This window comes from Podospora bellae-mahoneyi, chromosome 5, assembly GCF_035222275.1.
Source record: "Podospora bellae-mahoneyi strain CBS 112042 chromosome 5, whole genome shotgun sequence".
Taxonomy (NCBI): Eukaryota; Fungi; Ascomycota; class Sordariomycetes; order Sordariales; family Podosporaceae; genus Podospora; species Podospora bellae-mahoneyi.
In genome coordinates this window covers 1,401,786-1,421,360 of record NC_085884.1, presented here as the reverse complement: position 1 = coordinate 1,421,360, position 19,575 = coordinate 1,401,786, and the positions used below count along the sequence as shown (strand labels likewise).

At 55.2% G+C, this 19,575-nt stretch overlaps 6 protein-coding genes across 6 annotated transcripts; 3 read left to right on the top strand and 3 right to left on the bottom strand.

Annotated features, from left to right (window-relative positions):
* Positions 1-1,193: 1,193 nt before the first annotated feature.
* On the top strand, positions 1,194-1,883 carry QC761_503785 (uncharacterized protein; the record flags this gene model as incomplete). The annotated part of the gene is made up of 2 exons (XM_062879602.1): positions 1,194-1,460; positions 1,530-1,883. The coding sequence occupies 2 exons, from the start codon at positions 1,194-1,196 to the stop codon at positions 1,881-1,883; spliced, it is 621 nt and encodes a 206-aa protein (XP_062730748.1).
* Positions 1,884-1,979: 96 nt separating this feature from the next.
* QC761_503780 (uncharacterized protein) lies at positions 1,980-4,173 on the bottom strand. Its single transcript, XM_062879601.1, has 2 exons — positions 2,774-4,173; positions 1,980-2,705 (listed from the first exon to the last, which is right to left on the bottom strand). Exons 1-2 carry the CDS (start codon positions 3,369-3,371, stop codon positions 2,143-2,145), a joined length of 1,161 nt encoding a protein of 386 aa, XP_062730747.1. The 5' UTR covers positions 3,372-4,173; the 3' UTR covers positions 1,980-2,142.
* Positions 4,174-5,942: 1,769 nt separating this feature from the next.
* Positions 5,943-7,505, top strand: QC761_503770 (uncharacterized protein; the record flags this gene model as incomplete). The annotated part of the gene is made up of 3 exons (XM_062879600.1): positions 5,943-6,568; positions 6,622-6,862; positions 6,912-7,505. The coding sequence occupies 3 exons, from the start codon at positions 5,943-5,945 to the stop codon at positions 7,503-7,505; spliced, it is 1,461 nt and encodes a 486-aa protein (XP_062730746.1).
* Positions 7,506-7,524: 19 nt separating this feature from the next.
* On the top strand, positions 7,525-9,688 carry QC761_0077560 (uncharacterized protein). Its single transcript, XM_062872805.1, has 2 exons — positions 7,525-8,495; positions 8,550-9,688. The coding sequence occupies exons 1-2, from the start codon at positions 8,388-8,390 to the stop codon at positions 9,534-9,536; spliced, it is 1,095 nt and encodes a 364-aa protein (XP_062730745.1). The 5' UTR covers positions 7,525-8,387; the 3' UTR covers positions 9,537-9,688.
* A 954-nt stretch (positions 9,689-10,642) lies between these two features.
* QC761_0077550 (uncharacterized protein) lies at positions 10,643-11,051 on the bottom strand (the record flags this gene model as incomplete). The annotated part of the gene is made up of 2 exons (XM_062872804.1): positions 10,643-10,931; positions 11,006-11,051. 2 exons carry the CDS (start codon positions 11,049-11,051, stop codon positions 10,681-10,683), a joined length of 297 nt encoding a protein of 98 aa, XP_062730744.1. The 3' UTR covers positions 10,643-10,680.
* Positions 11,052-11,310: 259 nt separating this feature from the next.
* QC761_503750 (Type I Iterative PKS) lies at positions 11,311-19,278 on the bottom strand (the record flags this gene model as incomplete). Its single annotated transcript, XM_062879599.1, has 4 exons — positions 11,311-17,795; positions 17,860-18,056; positions 18,113-18,208; positions 18,320-19,278. 4 exons carry the CDS (start codon positions 19,276-19,278, stop codon positions 11,311-11,313), a joined length of 7,737 nt encoding a protein of 2,578 aa, XP_062730743.1.
* Between the last annotated feature and the right edge of the window lie 297 nt (positions 19,279-19,575).

Below are 19,575 nucleotides of genomic sequence, written 5' to 3'. Positions count from 1 at the left end.
TCCCGAACGACGAACAAGATCCAAATGGCATTGGTGCTCGGGAACAAGCCAATGGCCCCCGCCGTGTTTCAATCCTTGATGCGACAGGTGATGACAACTTCCGACATGCAAGCAGCCCAGAAGACCTTGGGGGTCATGCAAAAGGTAGCTACATGAAGAGAAATCAACATGAAGAGGCAACCACTGATCCGTCGCTCACTCCATCAGACCTTTGGCGTTTTCTTTTACATGAACTCTAACGATCTTACCCTGTCTTGGGAGATAACCCGCGCCGCCCTTGCCCGCGAGTTCCAACTTCTCGAGTCTTTCATGGGCTTGACAGGCGCCCTCGAAGTCTGGCGCCAGCACGAAGCTGCCGTGTCTTCGCGAATGACAACAAAAGCAACCGAGTATATGCTGTATCAGCTTCGGGAAATCAGCTCGAACCTGGGACCGGGCTAGGGGACAAACCTTGCTACTAATGAAGCAGCCAAAGAGCTCTATAACACGGCGACAGAGCTGAATAAGCTGATAGATCCGAAGCTAGGGAAGCTGGTTTACCATTATGATATTCCAGTCCAGGATTAGTCGGAGAAAGCCAGGTGGTGATCATTGGCGGTGTGGTGCTGGGCGGCGTGTGATTGATGGCCGTTCTACATAGCCTAGGTAAGTAGTTCGTGTTTCTCTTGGAGGAAGGTAGGTAGGTATTTGTGCGCAAACCTGAATCAAACCCACCTTGGTGGTGTACGATTATTCCGGTCGTTCGATGGTAATCATCACTGGAAGCCTTACCTCGCGTGTCGTACTGCAGCTTAAAACGCCAGAGAAGATGGCACTACCGCCCCTCCCTTAATATCGACCCGTTTCCCAGCGCGCAAAGCCTGCGCTCTCGAGTGTTACAGCCCTGTAATTGGCCAGATCGGACCATGAGAAATAAGCACAGAGCTGGGACAACCAATGCCTTAGGTACCTCACCCACCAAACTTTGCCCGAGTGAACCCCCGGTTCTTGCGTGCCTCTCATTCACCTCACCGTCAAGAACCGCACACGACACCTTCAGGTCATCCCTACCATTCATTCCAACGAACTTCTCAAAACGATATACCCTCCCTCTCATGCCCTTGTCCTCAACCTCCCACCCAAGCGTCCGAACCCTCTCCGCACATCAACCCTCAACACCAGAAACCATCCCTCCCCCCCCACCATCCAGAAAGATGACCTCCTCCTCCCCTCTCCCTCCCGGCCTGAAAACCCTCCAAAACCAGCTCACCCACCACCCCACCTCCCCCTGGGGCCTCCCCATCTACCGCACCACTCACTCGCCCCTTTCCCAAACCGCCTGGCCAACCTTCCTCTCCCTCCTCCAAACAAACGTCAGGCCCACCCTAAGAGAAATCTACCACCTCCCCTCCCTCGCCAGATCCCACTCCCAACCGATATTCTCTGACTCGGAGAAATACGCCGGGCTGGACACCCACGCAGTAAGAAGCCATTTCGACAAGTGGGTGTCGTCAGAACAATCTGTTCCCGAGGGATAATCAAGGTGGCAGTACTGTCTCACGGCGGATGACATCTGTCTTGAGTCGATGGATAGGGGGAGGATGTTGATGCCGGTTGTCAAGCGGGGGTGGGTGCCGGCCGAGGAGGAAGGAGGTGATGGCAAGAAGGAGGAGGGGATGTTGTGGGAGGATGGAAAGACGGGCGAGCAAGGGGAGGATGTGGGGTGGATGTATATTTATGTTGGGGAGTATGTTGGGATGTGTGATGTTTTGGGGCAGGGGGAGGAAGGGTGGTATTCGGTTTATGTGAGGCCGCCGTTGATGAGGGATACGGATCCGTCGGGCGAGGAGGAGGTGGGGAGATTGCCGGGGTGGTGGAGGAGGGGAACGAGAATGGAAGGGTGAAGAGGATGCTGGGGAGGTAGGTGCTGGGGCGGGGGAAGAATGTGAACGCGGATTTTTTTTTTGGAGTTGAGGAACTCACGGGTGGGATATAAGCTTTTCGTTGCTGGGGTGGTTTCATTGAAGGCTAACTAACTACTTGCTTATGTACTCTAGCCATGGTGCATATGTCGTTACTATATTCTAGGCAAGGGGGTATGATAGGGGAAACAAGATGACGCTCTTTTCCTCAATCCCTGGAGCCAGCCCAGTTGTGAGACCCTTAGTTGCCATCATCGGGGAGGACGAACCGCTTGAGGAGCTCCTCGACGGTGTGGTATCTCTTTTGATTCCTGTTGCGGCCGCCCCTGCCTCTGCCTCTGCCACTACCACCGCCGTTGCCGTTGCCGTTCCCGTTGTCATTGCCATTGCCATCCTCAACAGGGAATGGATTCACGCCAGCGTCGGGATTGTCGTTGCCGGTGTTCCCGTTGCCATTTCCGTTGTTGCCGTCACCATTCTCAACAGGGAACGGAGTACTGCCCAAAGCAGCTGTAGGCTGCGCACCACCCGTACCCGTAGGCACAATCCTCTCCGTGTTGATCGTCGGAGTCAAAGTAGGAAACTCGGCAGAAACGGTGCTCAGCCCAAGGATAGCCTCGACAGCAGCGAGGTTTTGTTCCTGCTCCGAAGAGCCAGCCTTGGCGTTGGCATCAACAGCGGCGGCAAAGGCGGCTTGGTTAGCCGAGGTCTGAAACTGGGCTGCTTCGAGCGTGTCGGCTGTGGTGATGTCCTTGGCGGTGTTGATAGCGGGCTCAACGTCGATTTGTTGGACCGCGAAGCATCCTTCATGACAGTGTCAGTACCTATGAGAGCTGGACGGAAGAGGGTGGGAAAAAGGGGGGAAATCAAACCTCCAAAAGGCCCCGCCTGAGCAGCATTCCTGCATCTAACCGTACACACGTTCCCCGTCGAACCACCGATGCACTTCATATCATCGGGCATGGTCACCGTGATGGTGAATTCCTGCTCAGCAGCCTGACTAAGTCCATTCTGTCCAGGGATATTATTGCTCACGACCAGCTCGTGGGACATGATTCCCGAGTTGGACCCTTCGTCCAAGTCGCAGGTGTAAGGTCCTGCGCCGTCGGCGTTGACCTGGTGGATCGTCACTTCGACGCTGGAGCCTTGTCTCACGGCCGTGACGGCGCCTTCGGCGAGTGCGTTTTCGGTCACGGTGCCGACGTCGATGTTGCCGTTGAGCTTGGTGCGGCCGCAGGAGTTGACGGTGCCGGCGGCGATTTCGGCGTCGCGGATGATGGTTGTGTCCATCTGGCAGGGGTTGATGGAGGTGCAGTTGCGGGCGATGGCGTCGTTGACCATGAAGCCAACGGAAGGGGGGGAGTCGGCCTCGCCTTGGGCGGCGAGGATGACGCCGTGGGCGGAGACCAGGGAAGGGAGGAGGAAGGCCGCCAGCGGCAGGAGGGTGTTTTGGGTAGAAAGGGGGTACATGATGGTGTTTTTTTGTGGTGAGCAGGAGAAGAGTGGACAGTGAACGAGAGGCGCGGTGTCGAACCGGTGGAAAGATAGGGGTATCACAAACGAGGGCAAGGCCTCAGCCTTGACCGGGAGGGAGAAGAAGAGCGAACGGGGATGAGGAGAAAAAGAGAGTCGGCCAAAGTTCTGCCCGGAGCTTTACTGGCAAAAATGAAGAGAGGAAGGAAAAAGGAAAAAGGGGTTGGTGAAGAAAGATGGTTGTCTTTGCCAGAAAAAGAAACAGGAACAAGGAAAAGGGGAAACATCAAGATATAGTGGTGTGATTGCACGAATACGGTCCCATGGTGGAGTTGATCTGACGGGAACTAAGAAGGGTTTGAGCTGACAGGGGGTGCCCAAGGCCTTTGGTTCATTGTCAAGTCCGGGGCGACATGATCGCGGGATCGTTGAAATCGGAGTCGATGTTGACCTGTTCCGCCGCTGGCTTCGGTAGAAATGCTACCCGGGATGTCAGATCGAAGACGGGTTCCGGTGTCTCATGACGAGTCAGTGTGTGATGGTGACCCGAGTGTGTGGTTTCAAGGCCGGGATTGTATGTTGACGTCCTTGTGACAGTGTCTGTCTTTTTGTTCTCATGAGGCTAGGATATCCCTCTCGGCGAAGAGATGAGGTTTTGGGAATCTTTGGGATGGCGTTTCAGAACTATGTCGTCTGATCAAGTGGCAAAGAGTCTGGTGAAATGACGCCATAGCTCTGTTGCACTGATGCAGGTGGCACAAAACACTTCCAAGCCTCTGCCAGCCTGTCCAGGCTCAGGATCACAGAAAGGAACTTGAAGTAAGATAATGAGTCTTCAAATCTACCCATGTACCTCATCCCATATCCGGAGGAGTGCAGCAATGCTTGGATAGAGTCGAGATAACTAGGTATTCACTGGTCTGATCTTTAAATCCCCTTGGTCCGATCTTCGTATGTCAATCTTGAACTTGGATTGGCCAGTAGAGATTAATAACGTCTATAATAAGCGAGTGGATCGATTTCGCACGCGATATAACTCTCTACCTATAATACCAATTTCCTCCACTATACTAAGATATTTTCGATTTTAGTTAAAGTAAAAGTTATTTTTGCACTTAAAGCCTTTAAAAATAACCCTAAGTTAAGTTTTAAAGCTATAGTAAGGCTTTATTTTATACTTTATATTACTTTTTATCGCCGGTACGTTAATAAACCTATAAGACGCGATATTTTAATTAATTTACGTAATTTAACGAATTTAGAGGAAAAACCGTATGACGAACCCCTATCCAGAACCTCTGAAAGGGATACCGGTTGAAGGCTGCTTCTGAATAATCCTGGTTCGGTACAGCTAAACAGTGTACAACAATGGCTTGTCTCGATCACAACAGTCTACATACCAACGATTGTAACTTGAATTGCATACTGCGGAACTGTCTATCTACACTAGCCAGTTCCTCCGTATATATAGACCTCGGGGCCCTGAGGTGCTCGCCCTGCTACGGCCCCGATCACTCCTAGCACATTGCATCCTGCGAAGTGCTCGTCGTGCTATGCCTTCGATCATCCCGTAGCATCTTGCATCCTGCAGAGTGCTCGTGCTTCTTGGCGCCATAGCACTTTTGGCCAGCCCTGATTGGCTGCCTCCTGATTTCCCTAATGATTGGCTGGGGACGTCCTGCCCCCCACGTACTGCGTGACCTGCCGTTGGGTTACCTGTGACAGCTATAGGTAAAAAGGTAATGTAAAGAAAGGAGTAGGGTAATTATAATATAGGGAGGGTGGTATAAATGTTTAATACTATAGTATATACGATAAGCCTGGCCATAATATCCGTACGTACGAGGAGGTTACAGAAGGGTCTGATTCAGCTATTTCTAATATAATTATAATAGGTTAATAGTATTGTTGTTTCGCAATTGAGGATGGTTATAATAGGGTAGTAAAAATCGATCCACTCGCTTTCCCATCCGCTCGCTTATCAAATACGTTATTGCTTCTTCAAAAAAAACTTGAATTGATTCCCTCCACTCATCGCTCAACATAAAGAAGAGACTGCTATAGAGACGAAATAGAAATATTCCGCCAACCGGAGAATTGCAATCACAAAGTAGCTTTTCCCACAGATCCCCGCAAACATGCTGCATCAAGGACGACCGGCCGATGGGTAAATAGCCGAAGTAGAAATAGATGCAAGGCACACGTGGGAATATGGATAAAGTGCCCAGAACCTGGGGAAATAGCCGGTGAGTAGCGCCGTTCCTGATGGCGCTGGGACAAGGCGTAGAATGGTCAGAGGTATTGGTTTTGGGATGCGAGTGCTACCAGGAGTTGACGAAGTAATGTCTGTTCCCAACTTTGGGCTCGTATCAAGGGAATTGTGACCGCGCACTTATGCACGTTTGATAGATGAACGGGGTGTAATAGTCAGGACACCATACTGTAGTATATATTGGACAGAAATAAAATACCACGGGGTACTTATGCTGGAATGATTGCACCCTTCAGCTTCTCCCTCGAGCCTCTTCAACCTCACTCGACTGGGACTGGGCGAGACCGACAGACACGATGTATCTAACCGCCTTCCTTTCCAGTCTGCTCCTCCTTGGCGGCGCGTCTACCTCGGAGCTGGAGTACAGACAGGCGTCAACAATCACAGTCGATCTCTCGCGCACGTTCCAGACAATGGACGGCTTCGGAGCCTCGGAGGCTTTCCAACGAGCCGTGACCATGAAACGGTTGGCGGAGGACCAACAGCGGAAGTTCCTCGATCTCATGTTTTCAACCACCAAGGGCGCGGGGTTGACTATTCTGCGCAACGGTATTGGTTCCAGTGTAGACATGAGAGACGACTGGATGGTGTCGATCCAGCCCCGGAATCCTGGTGGCCCTTCCGCTACGCCGAACTATGTGTGGGATGGGAGCGATAACGGTCAGGTCTGGGTATCTCAGGAGGCGGTCAAGACCTACGGGCTCAAGACAATCTATGCCAATGCCTGGAGTGCACCGGGGTACATGAAGACCAACAACAACGATGCCAACGGTGGGAGCCTTTGTGGTGTGTCAGGGGCAAGCTGTAGCAGCGGTGACTGGAAGCAGGCTTTTGCCAATTACCTGGTCCAGTATCTCAAGTTCTATCAGCAGGAAGGTGTCGAAATTACCCATTTGGGCTTCTTGAACGAGCCTGACTACACGTAAGCTTGTCCAATGGCTTCAAGAGACGTCTTGCTTGCTAACAATCTCTCAGTACGAGCTATGCATCCATGAGAAGCTCAGGCACTCAGGCACAAGACTTCATCAGGGTACTCAGGCCGACGCTCGACCGGAATAACATGACCCACATCATCATCAACTGTTGCGATACGATGGGGTGGTCCGTCATGAACAGTATGCTCAACCAGATGAGATCTGTCGAGGGTTCCATGGGTGTTGCGACTGGACACGCGTACACGTCCGGGCCTTCTTCACCTTTGTCGACCCGTCACAAGGTAAGGCTTGTAAAACTCTCCAGTCGATGACGTGGCTAATCCCGAATAGACATGGATGACGGAAGCGGCAGATAACAATGGAGCCTGGACCAGTTCTTGGTACTCCAACGGCGGTGCCGGCGAGGGATTGACGTGGGCTAACAACATTTACGGTGCTATAGTCAACGGTAATGTGTCAGCCTATCTGTACTGGGTCGGTGCGCAGGACAGACCCAGCAATACCAACAGCAAGATGATCCGGGTGGTCAACAGACAGGTTGAGCCGTCCAAGAGACTGTGGGCATTTGCCAACTGGAGCCGATTTGTAAGGCCGGGCGCCGTCCGTGTTTCAACATCGGGTGCGCCCTCAAATATCAGGACTTCTGCCTTTAGGAATGTCGATGGTACGGTTGCTGTTCAGATCATCAACAATAACAGCGGGAGCGCGAGGACCATCAGTGTAAACATCGCGACTGCGGGGGCGGGGAGTTCGTTTGTGGCAGCTGCAGATGGAGTGGCCGCCTGGGTGACGGATGGTAGCCGCGATTGCGATCAAATTGCCGCGACCTTGGACGCGTCGGGGAGGACAATGTCGGCCAGCGTGCCACCGCGGAGCATGGTGAGCTTTGTGCTTCGTCCTGCTGGGAGCAAAGCAATACCCTAAAACATTAGATAAGGCCTGTAACTACGTCACCCAACTCCTTTCAACACCGAGCATGTGGCTTAACTCGATTCTGGCCACAGGATGGCAGTGAAACCCAGACGACCCCATCACATACAAGCTTTCTGACCGTAAGGACACAGATCTCCCGCCGCAGGCCAAGACGCAGATCGTGAGATGCGGCCCGGTCACCGGCCCTGTGTCTCCTCGCGAGCAACCCGCGGCCCAGCAGAAACACAAGATCTGGCGGGGTGGTTCTGACGAGCGAGGCTTCATCAGGACGCACCCCAACGGCACAGCAGGCACAACATCCGCCCCCTGCCATCTGTTCCTCGCAGGTCACCACCACAGGCCCACTGTGCCACAGTCTCGATCGTTCCATCTGAGATCCAAAGACTGGGAGCCGTCTCTCCGCCAAATGCGGCCGGCAATATGCAGCCTCCAGACGTTCATCACTTCAAGATATCCAGCCCATCTTCCCGATCTAAGTTTCCGCCGCAACACCGACTGAATCCTTCTTCGTCACACAAGCCCGATATCAAGTCCAGTGGCTTTGCATTTGCTGTCAGTAAACTTGAGATGATCCCGATTTTCGACCCCGATTGATGCTCCCCTTTTGCGACAGTGGCCAGCATGGGGAAAAGTCCGAGATCGCATCCTGTATCTAAAGTAACAAAATGATCTTGCTATAAATGACACCTCGTCCAAGATTCTGTCCCTGTTTTCGTTCTCCTCTTCAGGATACTCAGGCAGTCATCTTCACTTCTAGTCCTTCCTTCAAACCCTTCATAGATCTTTCGCTCCTTTCGGCTGTGCCGTCTCTCATTCCTTTCACGCACCATTCAAGATTTGCCGTTCTCTTTCCACATCCACACTCCTACAAACATGCACGCCCCCACCCTCGCTCAAGCCCTCGCCGGCGGTCTCCTCGCCGCCGCATCTGTCGCCGGCTTCACTGGCGTTGACACAAGGGCCATCACACTTCGTTATGCAGTAAGCATTTCTGTTTCCCCCTTTTTCCCCATCAAAAAGCTAACCAAACATCAGGGAGCCCTAGTAGCAGGAGCAGCCATCCCGGTTGCAAACGCTGTCCCTGCCCCTCAATATGCCCGGGTCCTTCGTGCCAGGGGTGTTGGCAAGGCTACTGCTCCTCGCAGCGCAACGAAGAGAAGCCAGACCAAAGCTACCCGTGTCAAGGCCCGTGGAGGAAAGGGCAAGAACGACGACGGTGATGATGACGACAATGGTAACGGCAACGGCAACGGCAACGGCAACGGCAACGGCAACGGCAACGGCAACGGCAACGGCAACGGCAATGGTAACGGCAATGGAAATGGCAATGGCAATGGTAATGGCAAAGGGAAGGGCAATGATGCGGATGCGGGTGATGATTTCGATGATGATGATAATGGACGTGGAAAGGGGAAGGGCAACATGGGTGGTGGTGGTGGTGGTGGTGGTGGTAATGGCAATGGTAATGGCCAGGGAGGAGGCGCCAACGGTGGTGCTGATGCCAATGCTGGTGCTGATGCTGACGCCGGAACTGGAGCCAATGCAGGAGCTGATGCGAATGCCGGGGCTGATGGGAACGCTGGTGCTGGAGCAAATGCCAACGCCGGAGCGGACGCTAATGCCGGTGCCGGAGCCAATGCCAATGTCAATGCTGGGGCTGGGGCCGATGCCAATGCTGGAGTTGATGCCAACGCTGGGGCAGATGTTAATGCCGGAGCCGGAGCAAATGCTAATGCCGGGGCCGGTGTCAATGCCGGCGCTGACGCTAATGCCGGAGCTGGGGCTGATGGCGGCATGAACAACGGGAATGTTGGTGCCGGGGCCGGGGCAGATGCCAATGCCGGAGCCGGAGCAGATGCTAATGCCGGCGCCGGAGCTGTCATTACCCCTCCCAACAACGGCACCCTTGCTGCCAATGGCACCCTTGCCAGCAACGACACGGCCAGCGCCACTGACGCCGCGGCGGCATCAGCCCTCAAACGCGGCGTTGCGGTCGTGGATCTGACTGCCCACATGGAGTAAACTACCTGGTGATGGGGCGTTTCGGGGAGACCAACTGCCACATGGTATACATGGAACTCGGGCACGGAACACGCTGGTACATTTATAGATATTGAAGATGTAGTGGGCATAGATAATAGAATTGTACATACTGGATTCTCAAACCTCTTGCGGACAGTTGTTCTCTCCTCACATGGTACCACGTCATGGGAAGAAACGAGTCTTTCGATGTATTCGTGGATTCCGCCACCAAGAAGCTCCCAAGCAGTTGAAGTGTACCTTCTGCTGCATGGTCGAAGGCTTCAGCAACTACTGGAAATATTAACGAGGCTGATGGTGTTCAGAATGATGTCTGGGTATCTGAACTCCTCAGCTTAATCACTCATCAAAATGGACCATAGAACGTCAGACTGACAGGAAACATGGTCGGATGAGCCTCAGACTTTATTTGCAAAGTCCTGGTGAAATCTTCAAATCTCAAAAAGCCGCCATGTTTATTTACTTCGGTTGCCCTGCAGCACCATTGTGGATGAAGCCGTCCCACATCGGCTTCACATTCCCCGCCCCATGATCAAACACCCAAAATCCATTTATTTACGTCTCCAATGTTACCACCCGCAAAAACAAACCCGTCACCATCCCCCAGCACCCCTCTCGACTCCCAAAACCCTGACGTTAACACTCTTACCGTGCACGGTCCACCCCGTTTTCATTCCCATCCCCTTTTCATTTCCCATCCGCCCGAAAACACCACAGACACCCATGCACCCAACATCACGAAAACATCCAACCTCCCCCCCTCCCCCCCCCAAACGCCCTCCCTCCCTCTTCCATCCCTTCCCCCGCCCACAAAATGGCCCCCCACATCCCGTAATAGCTTAAAAATAACCACACATCAGACGAATTTATATTTCCGGCCTTTTTGGAAGCCCGTAAAAGCCCACAATCCCCACCAAGATGGCGATTTTCATTACCCAACAGTTTCTTTTTTTTTTTTTTTTTTTTTGCAGTTGTAGGAATGTGCAGGTAACATTCCAGCAAACAAAGTCGAAGGGCACCTCCAAACGAACGAAAAAATGCGGTGTGTGAGCTGCAACTTTCGGGGTTTCCGGCGCAGGGGCGATGAGGGTGGAGGAGGGATGGAAATGGAGGTGGGGGGGGAGGTTTACACAGCGGAGGAGCTAAAGGAGTTTAGGGAGGAGTTGGCGAGGGAGTTGGAACGGGAGGCGAGGTTGGTGAGGAGGAAGGGTAGGTGTGCAAGAAAGAGGGTGAAATCCGGAGTAATGGTTTGAATATTCACAGAGATATGAGCAGCAGGAGCAAATACCGCGCAGCGACGGCCACCGACGGAACCGCCATGGGGTCCCGGATGTACTCCTGCGTCGAATCGAGAGAGAAAGAGGGAGGCAGAGGCACCTAGAGAGCAAAGGAGAGAATGAGAACGAGAAGGAGAGAAGTAGAGAGCGGGGGAGGACTATGCAAGTACTCACTGGCGAGGCATAAATCAATGCCAAAGTCTTGGCCACCCTTCATCATGTCACCATTTACAGCATCCAATAGTTGTGGCAATCATTCATTGTTCTCTGTTCTGTCCATATCAAAGCCAGTATGCCTCAACATCGTGATAAAAAAAAAGACCGAGCTCAAACTTTGCAAGAAGTAGCCCAAAAAGGCAAACCAAAAACGCCAATCTAACGAGAACGCCTCAGAACACAATAAACGTCATAACACCCCTCAAACCTGCCACCATGTTGAAGAAACCCCTCCCTCCCCCCCACCACTGTCAAAACCATCCTTACTTTGCAACCAGAGCCCTCGTCGCCAAAATATGCGTCGCCAACGCCCTCAGACTCGCAGCCTGCGTAATCGTTGTCAAAGCTAGCTCAACCGCCGTCTCCCTCCTGATCCAGTTCCTCAGCTCAACCGACACCAGAGAGTCCAGCCCGTGCGAGCTCAGCGGCGCGTCAGGTTCAACCTCGTCCCTCGCAATCATGGTCATGGCCGACACCTTGGTAATCAGCGCCTCGGTCAAGCCAACCTGCGGGTCAGAAGCCGTGGTCCAAGAGGCAGTAGATGCCGCACTGGCAGCATTCTGGTTCTCGGCATCGCCGCCCGTCAGGTCTGTGTGCAGGCGGTCTTTGAGAAGAATTGGGTGCGAATACTTCCAAGGGATGTCATGCAGCGGCTTGCCGTGGACGTGAAGCTTGTACGCGACGGCCTTGCCCTCGGGGCTGATGAAGGGAGAGTCGCGGCCCTGGCTGATGGCGCTCGCGACAAGAGTGACGATATCCTGCATGCGGATCGTGCCACCGAGGGTGATTTGGAGTTTCTCAGCTATGCCGTGGTCCGCAACATAACCCACGCCCAAGACGACGGGGAGGGAGATGGACACAGTGTGGTGACCTTGCTCGACGCGGAACTGAGAGAAGGCGTCGTAGAACGAGGCCGTGCCAGCGTAAATGCTCTGACCCGGATTCCCACCATCACCCAAGAAACTCGAAAGCGCAATAAAGAAGTCCAGCTTGGGTAGCAACTCGTGCAGGTTCCAAGCTCCTTGGACTCTCGGGCCAGTGATGTACTTCCAGTCGTCATACGTGGCATTCAGCATCAGCTTGTCATTCAGCACCAGAGCGCTGTGCACAACACCCTTTACCGGGGGCAAGCCCTCCTCCCTCATCGCCGCCACAACATCCTCCAGCGACTCCCTCGATCCAACATCACAAGCGTACGCCCTGAACCTCACATTCTCCGACTCGGCATACTTCTTCAGCACCTTTTGCACCTCAGCTCCCTCCGGGCCACTGCGCCCAAGCACAACCACATTCTTGGCCCCAGCGTGTTCCACCATCCAGTCCGCCAGCCCAAGACCTATACCTCTCGTGCCACCAGTCACAAGGTAAGTCGAGTTGGGATCCAACCTGGCAGGAGGTGACGGCCTAAGCGCGCTCTCGGCAAGCACCTTCTCCTCCTTGCCAAAAGTTACGACAATCTTTCCCGCGGTATCACCAGTCTTGAGCTTGCGAAGACCGTCGGCAAACTGAGAGACGGGAACCTCGGTCACGGGGTGGATAGGAACCACGACTCCCTTTTGCAGCAAGCTGACGACCTCGCCAATGACATCTCTCAGGTCATCCGGGCGGTGTTGGTGCAAAGCGCGGAGGTCGACGGTGCTGAAGGTGGCGTTCCGTTCAAAGGCTTTCATGGAGAGGTTGGTGTTCTGAAAGGCGTCCTTCTTGTTGATTTCGACGAAGCGGCCAAAGGCGGCCATGAGAGACCATGTTTCTTGCAAGAGTTCGCCGGTGAGAGAGTTGATGATGACGTCCACTCCCTTGCCGGCCGTGGCGCAGAGGATGCTGTCCCTGAACTGTGGGGTGCGGCTGGGAAAGATTTGTTCCTTGGGGATGTCGTAGGTTTCGTGCAGGAAGGCCCTCTTGGCCTCGGTGCCAGCCGTGACGAAGATGCGGGCACCGATGTGCTGAGCAATGACAATGGCGGCCTGGCCGACAGCACCGGCGGCGGAGTGGATGAGGACCGACTCGTTCTTTCTGAGACGGGCTGTGTGGACAAGAGCGGCCACGGCCATGGTGTAAGCAAGCGGCAGGGTGGCAGCCTCGATGCTGCTGAGGCCAGCAGGCACCCGAGCAGCATGCCACGAGGGAAGTTTCTTGTACGTGGCCAACCCGCTGCCCTCGAGTGACAAGAAGAACACTCTGTCTCCCTCTCTCAGGTGCGCCACCTGATCGCCAGTCTTGACAACAGTGCCAACCCCATCGAAACCAGGAGGAGCCCAGGGAATAGACCCAAACACGAGATTGAGGTCGCGGTAGCTCAGCCCTGCTGCCTCGGTCTTGACGACGACCTCGTCGTTGGCCAACGGTGCCTGAAGAACATCGGTGCGCCTGAAGTAGATCGACTCAGGGCTCCCAGCCGACTCCATTGTCATCTCCAAGCCGCTGTCGCCAGACCAGATGTTTTGTACCGATCTGATGGCAACACCTTGCTCGATACCGAACTGCTCCTTGAGCTCCTTCAGCGGGCGCATGCGCCGCTGGTGGATGAGTCCATCGCGGAAGAGATAATCCCGATCCTCTAGCGCGTTGACCTCGGGATCCGCAAGCACCCTGACAACCTTGAGGATGGCATCAATGCCATCAGCTCTCTCGGCCGTGCAAGGGATCCCCTCCATCATGAGGATGTGCTTGGGCTCACTCTCCAACCGGACAGTCCTCAGGATACCCTTGATGGAGTGAACCTCGGGAACCGGCGCCGCCTGGTCTTGCTCGGGAACAACCCAAAGCATGCCCTTGTTGTGAATCGCAAGACTCTTGATGGCGTTGAAGGTGTCCTCGTCTACCTCCTTGAGAAGACTGTGGCGGGGAGAGTCAATGACGACGACATGGGCATCCTCACCCTCGGCGTCAACCTCGAGGAAAGGCTTGATTGTTGTGACCAGACCAAATTCTTCCGTGATGGCGTCGGCAACAAGCTGGGCATAGTCGAGCTCGTCGTCATCCATGAGGGGACCAGCAACCGTGATCTGAATCTTGTCGTCGTCGTCACCGACCTTGCCGATCCTGCTCGACATGAAAGCACTCAACATCTGCTCCGGCTTGCCAGGGTGATCTTGATACAGGACATCAACTCCGGTGAAACCAGTGTCGACGAGAAGCCTGTTCCAGCTCTCCAGCGCAAGCAGCGGTCCCGACTCCCGGTCACGGTAGTCATCCTCGGCATACCACCAACCCGGCAGCAGCGCAAACGGCAGTGTGATGGGCGCGTGCCTGTTGGCTTCGAGCAGGATGACTTTGCCTCTCGGCTTCAGCAAGCTCCTCACATTCTTCATGGTGGTGATCATGTTGGCCGTCGCATGCAGCACGTTTGCCGCAACGATCAAATCGTACTCGCCCAATTTGAACCCCTGCTCGACCGGATCCCGACTGATGTCCAACTTTTCATACGAGATGCGGTTCAAATCCGACCACCTCTTCAGCTTGCCGTCGCGGGCGTTCTCAAAGAAGCCGCTCGAGATATCGGTGAAGGTATAACTCAAGAACGCGCCCTCCTCCCGGTCCTTGGACAACTCCTGGAGAATGGGCAGCGTCGTGCCCGCCGTGCCGGCACCAATCTCCAAGATCCTCATGTTGGGCTCCAGGTTGCTGAGGTCGTATACCAGCTCCCCAACCAGCTGACTGAAGTAGGCGTTTGAAACATCAGCCTCGTAGTGCCGAGTCAGCAACCCATCCTTGAGCATCACCTCCAGCGGCTGCACCTCGTTCCTCAGAATCGGCACTAGCTGCTCCCCAATAGCGCAGAGCAACTCCCCCTGTGCGCTGATAGCCTTGACCCTCCTCACCAGCCCGACCGGATCCTCAATCTCTGGCCCTTCGGCATCCACAATCCTCCTGGCCCACTTCTTGAACTTGACCAAATGACTCGGGATAGCCGACTCGTCATCCCCGGCCGTCTCGACGAGCGCCTGGTCCACGAACCAACACGCAGCCGCGTGCAAGTCCCGCCCGCCCTCCATCTCCTCCTCGCTGATCCTCTGGGGAGCAAACCGCCTGAGCTGCTCCTCCTTGGGCAGCAAGTCGAGCCGAGCAAGCAGCTCGAACCGCCAGTTGACGGGCAGGCCGTTTTCCGGTAGCTCATCCTCGTCATCACCCGACTGCAGCGCGCGGAACGTGACGGTCTCCCACTCGACAATCGGCTCCCGCTTGCCGCTCTCGTCATCGACCACAAACGCAGCCACGCTCATCAGCATCCTCCCTCCCTTGGCGTCGTGCTCGAGCAGCCTCGTCACAGTCTCGATCCGCTCCGACTCTTTGCCAAGGGCGATATGGTTCGACACCCTCAAGCGGTTCACATGGTTGGGCATCAGCGCCAGCCTCTTCCAGTCAATCTCGCTGAACGACCCACCGCCCTGCAGAAACCCATCGAGCGTTGGCGGGTCGACAGTGTAAGGGGAGCCGTACTTGCTCAGCAGATCAACCTCTGGTCCCAAGTCGCGAAGCTTTTGATCAATGACTGTGAACTTCTCCCCCTTGCGGTAGCGGGTGGTGTTCCGGAAGGACGGGCCGTAGAGGGTGCCCTGGAGACCATCCGCCGCGTAGACAACGCCGGGGTCGTGCTCCTCCAGCGGGGTCGCCTCAGCGCGGTGCAGCAACAAAAGAGACTCTTTTGTAGCCGGGCTCTCGGTAGGAAGCGGGACGGTCTCGGCTTCTATCTTGCCGTAGCAGTGCGTAGCCCAGGAGTTGGTATCGCTGTGCAGGATCTGCACCTCGAACGACCACGAGGTGGGAGAGTAACTGGCTGTACCCGTAGAAGTGGGCTTGACCTTGGTGAGGAGATCGACGTTTTGTTCTTCCTCGACTTGTAAGCTGCGGACGACGTGGATGTCCCTCAGCACAAACGCCTCTACGGGGGTGCCGGGGGCGACGGCGCGCCGAAGGGCCTCGATCGCGCAGCCGAGGTAGCCTGTCATGGGGAAGATGACGACACCAGAGACGTTGTGGTCGCGGATCCAGGGGATGTCGTCTAGGCTGAAGAGGGAGCGGTATGTGCGCTCCTGGCCGTTTGCGTTGCCGCTGGAGGCGGCTTTGCGGCCTAGGAGGGGGTGGAAGGGCTCGCCTGGGAACATGAGCTCGTGGGTGTGGCGGGGCATGATCTCGTAACTGGTTGACTTGTCCCACGCGTAGGCTGGGAGGTCGGTGAGTACCTGGGCGTTGGTCTTGTCGGTTTGGTTGATGGCACCGAGGTCGGTAGGGATGCCAGAGGTGAACAAGCCGCTTGCAAGGTCCAGCAGCGCCTGGCTTCCGTCTACCTTCCTTACCAAAGAAGGGAGGTAAGAGAAGGACTTGAGGGAGAGATCCTCGACCGTGCGCTTGATGGGGTTCTTCAAGGCCGCGTGCGGGCCAATCTCGACAATGACATTAGGTGTCCGGCCGGTCTTGACATCATGCTGTTGGGAGAACAGCTTGGTGATGGCATCAGAAAACCGAACAGGTCGGACAAGGTTGTTGACCCAGTACGACGAGTCAATCACAGTTTCGACCCGGCCAGTGACCGAGGAAACAAAGGCCGGCTTACTGTCGTCGTTCTCGACAACGACAAACTCATCCTCGTAGTAGGGCTGGATCGCCGCGCGGTACCAATCGGCCACCTCCTCCATATGACGAGAGTGGTACGCCAGGCTGACCTTGAGCCGGCGAACAAACAAGCCTTGCTCGTCCGCGGCCTTGTGGATGGCCTCAATGGCAGCCATATCACCCGACACGGTCACGCTATTGGGACTGTTGATAGCACCAACAGTCGCATAGGCGTCACCCGCGTGATCTCGAATGAGCTTGGAGGCTTCCTCAAAGCCAACTCCCAGAGCCAGCATGGCACCAACACCTCCCTTGGACGCCAGCTGCGACGCAGCCTGGCCGCGATAGTAGGCGGTAGCAACAGCAGCCGTGAAGGAGATGAGCCCGGCCGTGTACGCGGCCGCCATTTCGCCGCTAGAGTGCCCGGTGACAGCTTTGGGTGTGACTCCCCAGCTCCTGAGCAGCTCGACAAGAGCGAGCTGGACAGCAGTGCACGCCGGCTGGCTGATCTCGGCATCGTCAACGCGGGAGACGGAAGCATCCTTGCTGAGCTCCTCGGTCAAGGACCACGTCGCCCCCATGGAGGTGAGAAGGTCCTCGGCTTGGTCAAGGGCGTCGGCGAAGACCTTGTAATGACGCAATCCCGAAGCCATCTGGGCATATTGAGCGCCTTGGCCGGTGAAGCAAAAGGCGACGACGCGGTCTTGCTTGGCTCTGGCGGGCTTTTTCGAGGAGAGCTTCTCTTTCAGGTCATCGACCGAGTTGGCGACGACGGCGACACGGTATGGATGATGTGTGCGGCGCTGGCCGAGAGTGTAGCTGAGATTCTTGGTAAAGTCGGCGTCGTCGACGCGGACAGTAGACCAGTCGGGCGTGGGGTTCTCGTCCCCGAGGAACTCGACAAACGAAGACAGGTAGGCATTGAGACTCTTGTCTGTCTTGGCTGACAGAACAAACAGCCGGTTTGGAGCGTGGTGGTGGCCGTTGACACCGTTGGTCCCGTTCGTGCTGTGGCCATTGATGCCGTTGCCATTGACATGGTGATGGCCATTGACACCGTTGGTACCATTGGCATGCCCATTGACGCCATTGGCAGCATGGCCATTGGTATAAGCCCTCAAAGCCAGGTGGCCAGTCAGCGCAGGCGACACGGGAGGTTGCTCAAGCAAGACTGCAGAGTTACTACCACCAAACCCTTGAATCTGTCAGCACATTGTTTCCTCTCCCCACGAGTGATTAGAGTGGAAGAAAACGCATACCAAAGTTGGTCACCAATGCTCTTCTAAGCTCATTTTCGGGCCAGGCCATTGGTTTGTCTCCAATGACACGCATCTTTTCCTTCCCTTCGATGCGCTTGTTCATCTCCTCGAAGCCAGCGGTGGGAAGGATGATGCCGTGTTTGACCATAAGGATAGCCTTGACCATGCCCAGAATACCGCTTGCCCCTTCTAGATGACTGGAAACTGGTCAGAGTGAAGTTCAAACTTGAAATCACCTGAATGCAGCACTCACCCAAAGTTGGACTTGATCGATCCAATGTACAGGGGGTTTGCTTCTGTCCTGTCCTTGGCCAAGATGGCGGCGAATGCGCCAGCCTCGATGGGGTCACTGAAAATATCCAGATTAGTTTCTTGTCATGTCAGGCCATCCCCCCTTTCCAGCCCCTGAATTTATTGTGGGGCCACAGGAAAAAGAAAAACAAAAAGAAAAGAAACTCACCCGGCAGGCGTACCAGTCCCATGGCCCTCAACAACAGGCGTCTCCCCCGGGCTAAGCCCAGCAGCCTCATGCACCTTGACCAACAACCGCTCCTGCGATATCCGACTCGGCATAGTAATCCCCTCCGACCTCCCACAGTGATTGCAAGCAGACCCCCTAATAACAGCATGAATAGGATCCCCATCCCTCACCGCATCATCAAGCCTCTTAATCAACAGACAAGCACCCCCCTCACCCCGCCCAAACCCAGCAGCCTTGTGATCATAAGAAAAGCTCTTCCCCTCGGCCGACAGCGCCCCCATCTTCTCCAACGTAATCCACAAGTTGGGACTAAAACAAATAGCCGAAGCCCCCACAAAAGCAGCCTCACACTCCCCATTCCTCAACGCCTGGCAAGCCTGATGCGTAGCATAGCAACTACTCGCGCACGCCGCCTCAATAGCCACGCTCGGGCCGTGCACATCGAAAAAGTAACTCAGCCTATTGGCAAACATGCACGCCGCAATCCCCGTCGCGGTCCAAGCAGTCGTCTTGGCCAGATCCTCCGCCACGCGGTGGGCGTACTCTTGCGAGCCGCAAGCGACAAAAACGCCAATGTTTTTTCCCGCAATGTCCAGCAGGGACTGGCCCGCGTTCTCGGCCGCCTCGAGCGCGCACTCGAGCATCATCCTGTGCTGCGGGTCCGAGTTCTTTGCCTCTTCGGCCCTCATGTTAAAGAAGGCGGCGTCGAACTGGTAGATGTCGTCCGGGAGGAAGTGGGCGCCGTTAACCTTGAAGCAGCCGGGCTTGTCGAGGCCGGGGGTGTGGAAGGCCTGCTGGTCGAAGCGGGTGGGGGGCATGGTGCTCCAGGCGGATTTGGCTTGGGAGAGGTAGTCGTACAACCCCTTGCGGCCCACGCCTGGGGCGCGGTAGGACAGGCCTACGATGGCGATGGGGGTTGGGTCGTTGAACGGTGCCATGTTTTGTTAGAGAGAAGGGTGTGTGTACCGTTGAGGGTTGGTTGGGGTGCTGGAGAGTAGGAACAAGTGGATGGAGGGAGGGGGGGGGCGGTTTGATGATGATAGAGATCAGGGTGAAAGTCAAAGCGGCCCAAGACGAATTTATATACTTTTTTATACCACGTCTGTTCCTCGAGATGTCGTTCCCAGAGCCTTGATAGTCAGGGACCAAACTCCCCACAGGAAGGAGACACACAGGATCAAGGTACCTTACCTTTAGATAGGATAGGTAGCAACCATGCGCCGCCCAGCCCAATC